Genomic DNA, 9,012 nt, shown 5'->3' on the forward strand with positions numbered 1-9,012 from the left:
GCTACCAACCTCATGTCCTGCCACCCTGCCTGCATCATTTCTCTCTCTGCATATATAAAAATATGTAAATGTATATATATAAAGAAATCAGCTTTATTGATATTTAACATACTATAAAATTTGCCCACTTTAGCTACAATTCAATGAATTTTACCATGTTTACTTAGTTGTACAACCATCATCACAATTTAATTTCAGAATATTTCTATCACCCAAATTTCAATTTCTACATAAAGGGGGAAAAAAAAAAGGCTAACTGCTGAAGGCCGGGTAACACTGAAAAAAGTGATTTTTCTCTCTAAAACAGATTTTAATCGCCCCTGAATTTAGTGTCCTGGGTATTCCAGGAGTCTAACTGGGGTTTCAATTTTCAGGATCTTTTGAATCGAGGCAAAGTATTGCTCTCAGTACATGATTGAGGGATACTTAAAAGTCTCTGTGATTTTATTTCCTAATCGCTAAAAAAAATATATATATTTTTTTACTAAAACAGGGTTTTGTCCTTTCTCAATAAGCTTTTTAGCTTCCCCTCCGACTCTCTGGCTTGCCTCAGTAAACATTAGCTTATCAGTTCTGATTGGTTGACAGCTACGAACGGCGCTCACTGATTGGGCAGCGCTTCTCTTTATCCCTTGGAAACTAACACAAATTTTTAACTCAGTTTTTTCCCACTCACTCTTCAGAGTTGGAATATCTTTCTTCCTCTACCCATATCTAGTGAGTGGAGGGCAAACTTGCAGTTCCAGTAATCTTTCCTTTCTACGATGTCAGCTCATTATCATTCATGTTAATTCTACATTGATCTTCTTGGCTTAAAGGATACAGCTCTTCTTTTGTTCAGTTGGGCGGCCCTGAGAAGGGCCTTTGGTTCAGAAATGCAAGCTGTGGAGAAAGCAGCAACCTTAGCCGCCAAAGCCATAAAGGGTGCGTCCCTGGCGCTTGAGCGCGTAGACCACGTCCATAGCAGTGACCGTCTTGCGCTTGGCGTGCTCCGTATAGGTGACAGCGTCACGAATCACGTTCTCCAAGAACACCTTGAGCACCCCGCGAGTCTCCTCGTAGATCAGACCAGAGATCCTCTTGACACCGCCACGCCGGGCCAGACGCCGGATGGCCGGCTTGGTGATGCCCTGGATGTTGTCGCGCAACACCTTGCGGTGGCGCTTGGCACCCCCCTTACCCAAACCCTTCCCGCCCTTACCACGTCCAGACATGACTTCGTAAGAAGTGAACCAAGAGCAAGTGAGAGAGAATAGGGGAACCGATCTTTATATATCTACGTTACCCCTTCCCCCAACCCTAGCTCACACAGAATGAAAGCGCGCAGGCGGGAAATGTGACGCCTAGTCCCCTCCCTCAACCCCTCCTCCAAGCCCCAGGAAGTGGCGGGAGCAGCGGTTGGGGGAGGGTGGGGAGACGGGGGTGGGACCAAGCTGGCTTGACCAATGACTTACTTTCTTAACAGAGCTACAGGCTTTGAGGAACTGGGTTAAGAATTAACCAAAGAGAGAGAATGGGGAACCGATCTTTATATATCTACGTTACCCCTTCCCCTACCCACAGCGGACACAAAATGAAAAGCGCGCAGGCGGGAAATGTGACGCCTACAGTCCCCTCCCTTACCCCTCCTCCAAGCCCCAGGAAGTGGCGGGAGCGGAGGTTGGGGGAGGGTGGAGAGACGGGGGAGGGACGAAGCTGGCTTGACCAATGGCTTTTATTTTCTTAACAGAGCTACAGGCTTTGAGGAACTGGGTTAAGAAATACAAACCCATTCGCTCCAGAACTATTTTAAGTCGAATGTTTTTTTTGTTTTTGAGACTGAGTCTCGCTGTCGCCCAGGCTGGAGTACATTACCGCGATCTCGACTCACTGAAACCTGTGCCTCCCAGGTTCAAACGATTCTCCTGCTTCCCGAGTGTAGTTGGAATTACAGGCGCTCGCCATCACGCCCATCGTTGTTATTTTTCGTAGAGACTGGGTTCGGCCATATTGGCCAGGCTGATCCCAAACTCCTGACCTCTGGTGATCCGCCCGCCTCAGCCTCCCAAAGTGCTTGAATCACAGGCGCGTCACAGTGAGCAGCCAAAATCGAATGTTTTTGAAGCCTTCAGTGACAAATATTAAAACGAAAAGTGCTCCCCATACATTCCCTTTCGTCTATGGATTGGCTTCTTACAGCTACCTTACTTGAAAAGGTGGTGGCTCTGAAAAGAGCCTTTGATTGGACCGTCTAGAGCTGCCGGAGTAATCACGCCCGCTCTCCGCGGATGCGGCGAGCGAGCTGGATGTCCTTGGGCATGATAGTGACGCGCTTGGCGTGGATGGCGCACAGGTTAGTGTCCTCAAACAGCCCAACTAAGTAGGCCTCGCACGCCTCCTGCAGAGCCATCACAGCAGAGCTCTGGAAACGCAGGTCTGTTTTAAAGTCCTGCGCAATCTCGCGCACCAGGCGCTGGAAAGGTAGTTTACGAATCAGCAGCTCGGTGGACTTCTGATAACGGCGGATCTCGCGCAGAGCCACAGTGCCGGGCCGGTAGCGGTGGGGCTTTTTCACACCGCCGGTTGCCGGAGCACTCTTGCGGGCTGCCTTAGTGGCCAACTGTTTGCGTGGAGCCTTGCCACCAGTAGATTTCCGAGCAGTTTGCTTAGTACGAGCCATGACAGGAAAACAGCACAACGTAATATCTAACACTAGCGCAAATACGCGAGCTTCTCTGCTATTTATAGTAAGTAAAGTACAGTGATTGGATGATAGAAGACGCTAGATATGACGTTACAAGCTCTGATTGGCTTATCTTTAAGCCATCAACAATCGTGCAGTTTCACCGGCTACTATATTCTATTCCAACTCTACAGATTATTATTTTTAAAGTGGTATTATTATTATTATTTTATTTCACTTTTGCTTTGTTCCCCAAGCTGGCTTTAACTTGGGCTCAAAGGATCTTCCCGCCTCAGCGTCCGGAGTAGCCGGGATTACAGGGGAGCGCCACTACGCCGGCTTGTACTTTAATTTTTTAATCTGTTGTCCTCTTATACCTCTGGTTTTCATAACGTGAAGGCTGTGTTTATTTTCCATAAAACAAGGCATTGATTCCAAAGGTATAATTCTCCAATTCTGTATAACCTTCAGCTCTTTAGGGGGAATAAAAGAGGGAATCCTCCTCTCCGGAAAGGTACCCTTTACGGGAATTTCTGAAACCTTTCACAAGAATTGCATTCCTTTGTAATACTTTAATTGACTTAGTAGCGACATTGAAATCTACAAAACATCTCAAACATAGTAGGATTACACTATTCCTCATAGAAACATTTTCTATGAGACGTCTTTTTCTTGATTATGCTCTTTGAATCCTAAACTTGCAGTGTTCTGCAGCTTTTTTGTTTTCTAAGCCTAGGTGTACTCTCCCAGTCAATAAATGGCGTTTCTCCAGCACTGCCGCCGGGTACTACTAGTTGGGAATTGTTGCTCTTGCGGAGCAGGAGGTGGACTTGGCCCAAGAGAAACTGGATGGTAGTCCGCAAGGAACATAATTTAGCACTGCCAAGAGCTAATGCAATCATTTTAAAAGTCTCAAAACACTAAAAAGTGGATTGTGACCTTTTTAAATTCACAGGAGACGGGCCACATTCTATCTTTTGATTGGTTTAGGCTATTTTCTTGAACAGCCGTTTAGAAAACAGATCTATCATCCTTTATTTGCATGGAGCGTTCCCATTTTATTTGAAGCCAGTTTAACCCAATGGAAACAAGGGAGGCAGAACCCGTTATTTAAAGTGGAAGCTCCTGAATCAGATAATTCGGAGTATTTCCTTTTTAAAAGTTGCGTTTTTTTCAGATACCTCGCTTATTACATTAAGAAAGGTTTATATCTTTCATAAAGGGTTTACTTACAAAAACCTTCCAATTTTGTATACTTGTGTTTCATAACTGACTAGCCGTCAAACCAAGATGTATAGTTTCCAACTGTTATTTTCCAAATTTTAAGAAATTACGTGAAATATTTGAATGTGTGGCTTCTCAATAAAATGGACGTAGGAAGCACTGGTAAAGAAGATGGGTACAATAGTTATATGGGACCACTACATTATTTGGTTGGCACGTTGTTTGAAGAAAAAGGGGAAAAGCTCAGGTTACTTGCACAGTTCAGACTTATTTGAAAACTACAACAGCACGAACGGAAATAAGACCGCATTCCCTCACTCTCCGCTGTGCTAGGGGGTTATCCAGAATAGGATTGTAGAAGTAGATGTCGATTTAATAGTTTTTTTGTTCTGCCGTTAGCTGAGTCTCTGATTGGCAATGTGAGATCATTTTAGCTTATTGATAATTTGAAATGCTCTTAACAGCCACAAACAAGCTAAAGAGAGGTTACCATAAAATCTTATCCCCAGGGTGTGCTTACACTTATCGTTTGTTTTCACACTAAGGAGACTTAACTCCCCAGCAGAATGCCTGTGGGGAACCGGTTTCTTGGACCCAGCAGCCTTTCGCAGGTTTGTGAGGCCCATAAATCTTTGCTGAATAAAAGAATGACTTGACCATGTCATGGTGCGCTGATTGCATGTGCTAACATGGAACACAGGTTGTAAACCTTAACACCCATTTGGGGCATGTTGTATGGATGAAAAGGGCATTGGAAATTCCTGAAGTGCATCCCACATTGGACTGTGGAAGTTGCAAGTGCAGAAACGTTTCTACACTTGCAGTTTGAGTATTAATTGCAGCGTTAGTGAATTCTGGTGTTGTGTACGATTCATTCTTCTTTGATGTGAAAGGTATTCGCGAGACACATCGCTCTAAAACATTGCCAGAAAATGTAATAGAGTTGATGACAACTAGCCCTAACACGGCCTAAAACCCGCACTTTCCTCTTCCTCCCCAACTATTCAAAACACTGTATTTTACATTTCTTGCAAATTAAAACCAACATCTCTGGCAACAGACCTCTAAAAATTTCTAATAAAACTCTTTGGATGCTTGTGGGGCTGCATTTGCAAACCGCTCCCCATCAACCTACTCCCTAAAAAAAGAGCTGCTTTTTGAGAGACAAGCGGCACCCTCTGATGTTACTGGGCGGGAGTCGGCCTACAATTTCCTTCACAATGAGGCAATCGGAGCGGCTTTTTTGGTATGTTTGCTTGCGTTGAGGGGAGCAGGACCATAGGCCCTAGAAGTCCCCAGGTGCTCTCTGAGACTGGGCGAAACCCTCTGCAGCGCGCAGGGGGCGCTAGGGTGCGAGGGGCGGGCACTGACGGGCACCAATCACTGCGCAGTCCCATCCTATAAATAGGCTGAGTCGGGGCCTTTTTTTCCGCATCCTGGTTGGTCAGGTTTATACCAGTTTACTTTGTGTGCTGTATTAGTCACCATGTCCGAAACGGCGCCTCCCGCTCCCGCCGCTTCTGCTGCTCCTGAGAAACCTTCAGCTAGCAAGAAGGCAAAGAAACCTGCTAAAGCTGCAGTGGCCTCTAAGAAAAAGCCCGCTGGCCCTTCCGTGTCAGAGCTGATCGTGCAGGCTGCTTCCTCCTCCAAGGAGCGTGGTGGTGTGTCGTTGGCTGCTCTTAAAAAGGCGCTGGCGGCCGCGGGCTACGATGTGGAGAAGAACAACAGCCGCATTAAGCTGGGTATTAAGAGCCTGGTAAGCAAGGGAACGTTGGTGCAGACGAAGGGCACCGGCGCCTCGGGTTCCTTCAAACTCAACAAGAAGGCGTCCTTCGTGGAAACCAAGCCCGGCGCTTCAAAGGTGGCTGCAAAAAGCAAGGCAACGGGTGCATCTATAAAGCTCAAAAAGGCCACGGGGGTTAGCAAAAAGAACGTCAAGACTCCGAAAAATGCTAAAAAGCCTGCGGCAACAAGGAAATCCTCTAAGAGTCCCAAAAAACCCAAAGCTGTAAAACCCAAGAAAGTAGCTAAAAGCCCTGCTAAAACTAAGGCTATAAAACCCAAGGCGGCCAAGGCTAAGGTGACGAAGCCAAAGACTGCCAAACCCAACAAAGCGGCACCCAAGAAAAAGTAAATTCGGTTGGAAACTTATACTAACCCAACGGCTCTTTTAAGAGCCACCTACACATTTCAGGAAAAGAGCTGTAGTACACAGATGAAATTTCACAAGTAAATGCAATACGCCCTCATTTATATTAGAATCACTTGGAGAGTCAATAGGAACTTTAACATAGGTTGAGTAGTAAATTCTTGCCAGATGAGGCTATCAAAGATAGCAGGGTGAATTCAAATGCACCGAGTTAAAGTCGAGTTTTAGATCACCTGTTTTTTTTTTTTTTTTTTTTTTTTTTTTTTTTTTAAGTAGCCGGAAGTCCCGCATCTCACGACCCCAAGCTGATTAGTCATAACTGTAACGAACCAAGGTTGAAGCCTAGTCCCAGGCAGGCTTGAGGCTTTTTTATTATGCAACGTAAAAGTGCGGACATTGCGTTCTTGGGTCAATATTGCTAAAGTAGCCTTTTCCGAAATTGGGTGGTCCTAAGAAATGCTTCTGGGATAGTTGGCAAAATTCATGGTTTAATCACGCCCTCTCCGCAGGAGTGGCTAGCGAGCTGTCTGTCCTTGGGAATGACGGTGACCCTGCTGGCGTGACTGGCGCCCACGTTGGCGTCCTCTGAAAGCCCCGCCAGGTAGGCCTAGCTCGCTTGCTTTCTGCAGCGCCATCCTGACAAAGCTTTGAAACGCAAAATGCTCTTGCTTTGCGCAGCGCCTTACCGTGGGTGCATTTACGGGCTGTCGACTTGGTTTAGGCCCTCATCAGGACAAAGGAGCTTAGTTGCAATGGAGTTTTAGAGCTGCAACTCTAAAGCCCTTGCTCGGTTTCTCTGTTTTTAGAAACAGTAGCGCCCTGATTGGATAATATTTGAAAATTACTGTGCTTAACTGGATCGTATTTCATCAATCGTGCAGGATTTTCAACCCTGGTGGAGCCCACACATTCAATACTGAAGATCCTTTTCTCAGAACTGCCCCTTTAAGCTTTTGCAATTTTAATTCTGGGGTTCAGATTTTAATAACTGAACTTTTTTGTTTACATCTGACAAAAAGAGCATATGATGAGCCAAGTTTACTCAGTGCAGCTCAATTCTAAAAGTTTATGTTTGTGCATGTGCATGAGTCAAAAATTAGTTGTATTTTTCAAACGGTCGGTCTTTTTTCAATTGTTTTGCTTAGCTCCTTCCATCGTCTAAAGTCAGGGATACAGGCACATCACACCCCTGTTCCCCCTTCCTCAAACTAATATGTAGCTACCTGTTTTCCTTCAAAAAAAAAAAAAAAATTCTAACCTATTTTTGTGAGAAATATACATGTTTTTCTTTGAACTAAGTATTTTACATACACCTATCTATACACATGCATAGTTTTTTGTTTGTTTTTTTCAAAAAAAAAAACGTTATCTTTTGAGACTGGGTCTCAGTCTGTTGCCCAGGCTGGACTGCAGTGGCATAATCACAGCCCACTGTAACCTCCAACCCCTGGACTCAAGCTATCCTGCAACCTCAGCATCCAGAGTAGCTGGGATTGCATGGACACACCACCACGCTGGGCTAATTTTTTATTTTTATTTTTTGTAGAGATAGTCTCACCATATTGTCCAAGCTGGTCTAGAAATGGCCTCAAGCGATAATTGGCCTCCCAAAGTGTTGGGACTACAGTCACTGTGCCTGGCCCCGTATGCATAATTGTTTTGTCTTTTGACTAGGGTTATTAATTTAAAAAACAAAAAAAGGTTGGGCGCAGTGGCTCATGCCTGTAATCCCACCACTTTGGGAAGCCGAGTGGGCAGATTGCTTGAGCTCAGGAGTTCAAGACCAGCCTAGGCAACATGGTGAAATCCCGTCTTGACAAAAAACACAAAAAATTAGCCAGGCCCGGTGGCACGCACCTGTAGTCCCAGCTACTTGGGAGGCTGGGGTGGGAGGATGACTGGAACCTGGGAGGTAGAGGCTGCAGTGAGCAGAGATCGTGCTGCCACTGCACTCAAGCCTGGGTGACAGAATGAGACCCAGTCTCAAAACAACAATAATAAAAATTTTGTACAATGATGTTATATACACTTCTGCATGTTGCTTTTCTCTTACCCCAACATTTCTAAAACCCTGTGATGAAAAAAGAAATCCTTCACATGGAGTAGCATAAGTTATTCATCCATTTCTTATTGATAAGCATTGATGTTTCCAGTTACCACTGCTGAACATGGTGCAATTGAATAGAATTCCAGGGCTGAGATTGTTAGGCTTTAGGTTGTATTTTGTTATTTTATTTATTTAGACAGATCCTCACTCTGTCGCCCATGATGGAGTACAGTGGCATGACCTCAGCTGCAACCTGCGCTTCCTGAGTTCAAGCGATTCTCATGCCTCCGGTCTCCCGAGAAGCTGGGATTACAGGCACCTGCCACCGTGCCCGACTAATTTTTATATTTTTAGTAGAGATGGGGTTTCACCATGTTGTCCAGACTGGTCTCAAACTCCTGACCTCAAGTGATCTGGCCACCTTGGCCTCCCAAAGTGCTGGGATTACAGGTGTGAGCCATGGCGCCAGACCTGGACTTTGTCTTCTGTTTCATCAGTCCTTCTGTCGGTTCAAGCACCAATATCACACTGAAGACTGATGATTCTATATAAATATGGTAAAGACTGTACACCCTTACTGTTCTTATTTTTTAATTTTAAGGCAATTTTAGATTCCAGCTTTCCAAAGAATTGTGGAATGCTTAGAGCTAGAGAAGCCTCGGAAGTCATTTAGTTTTTGTTTTATCAGAGAAAATTCTGTAGAGACTACCTCTGTCCTACTCTCACTGAGTACCATCCATAGTACCCCCCATCAGCTTTAAAGGGCAATAATACCTTATGGACATGATGCTTTTCCTCAAATATATTCTAAGCCATGGTCAATGCAAAAGAGTGAGAAGGAAAGTGGAATAAGTTGTTATCTAAGAATCACTGGGTGCTATCTTTAAACTGATTTATCACTCCCTCTTCCAAAGTCTCTTGAAGGTCACT

General features: G+C 44.9%; 3 protein-coding genes across 3 annotated transcripts in view; 1 reads left to right on the plus strand and 2 right to left on the minus strand.

The window, feature by feature from the left end:
* Nucleotides 1–1,898, minus strand: part of LOC111541082 (histone H4) — a 3,605-nt gene extending 1,707 nt beyond the window's left edge. Inside the window, exon 1 of the mRNA XM_023209718.2 lies at nt 10–1,898. Coding sequence (XP_023065486.1) covers nt 903–1,214 — 312 coding nt within the window. The 5' untranslated portion in view covers nt 1,215–1,898 and the 3' untranslated portion in view covers nt 10–902. The remainder of the gene's footprint in view (nt 1–9) is intronic.
* A 55-nt stretch (nt 1,899–1,953) lies between these two features.
* Nucleotides 1,954–2,836, minus strand: LOC111541027 (histone H3.1). Its single transcript, XM_023209650.2, has one exon. The coding sequence runs from the start codon at nt 2,657–2,659 to the stop codon at nt 2,249–2,251; it is 411 nt and encodes a 136-aa protein (XP_023065418.1). The 5' UTR covers nt 2,660–2,836; the 3' UTR covers nt 1,954–2,248.
* Nucleotides 2,837–5,297: 2,461 nt separating this feature from the next.
* On the plus strand, nt 5,298–6,076 carry H1-1 (H1.1 linker histone, cluster member). The gene has a single exon (XM_023209668.1). It carries the CDS (start codon nt 5,373–5,375, stop codon nt 6,018–6,020), a length of 648 nt encoding a protein of 215 aa, XP_023065436.1. The 5' UTR covers nt 5,298–5,372; the 3' UTR covers nt 6,021–6,076.
* Nucleotides 6,077–9,012: the final 2,936 nt, after the last annotated feature.

This window comes from Piliocolobus tephrosceles, chromosome 5 (assembly GCF_002776525.5).
Source record: "Piliocolobus tephrosceles isolate RC106 chromosome 5, ASM277652v3, whole genome shotgun sequence".
NCBI classification, from domain to species: Eukaryota; Metazoa; Chordata; class Mammalia; order Primates; family Cercopithecidae; genus Piliocolobus; species Piliocolobus tephrosceles.

Coding starts and splice junctions, on each gene's coding strand:
- H1-1 (XM_023209668.1), top strand. CDS start 5,373: ATGTCCGAAACGGCGCCTCCCGCTCCCGCCGCTTCTGCTGCTCCTGAG.
- LOC111541027 (XM_023209650.2), bottom strand. CDS start 2,659: ATGGCTCGTACTAAGCAAACTGCTCGGAAATCTACTGGTGGCAAGGCT.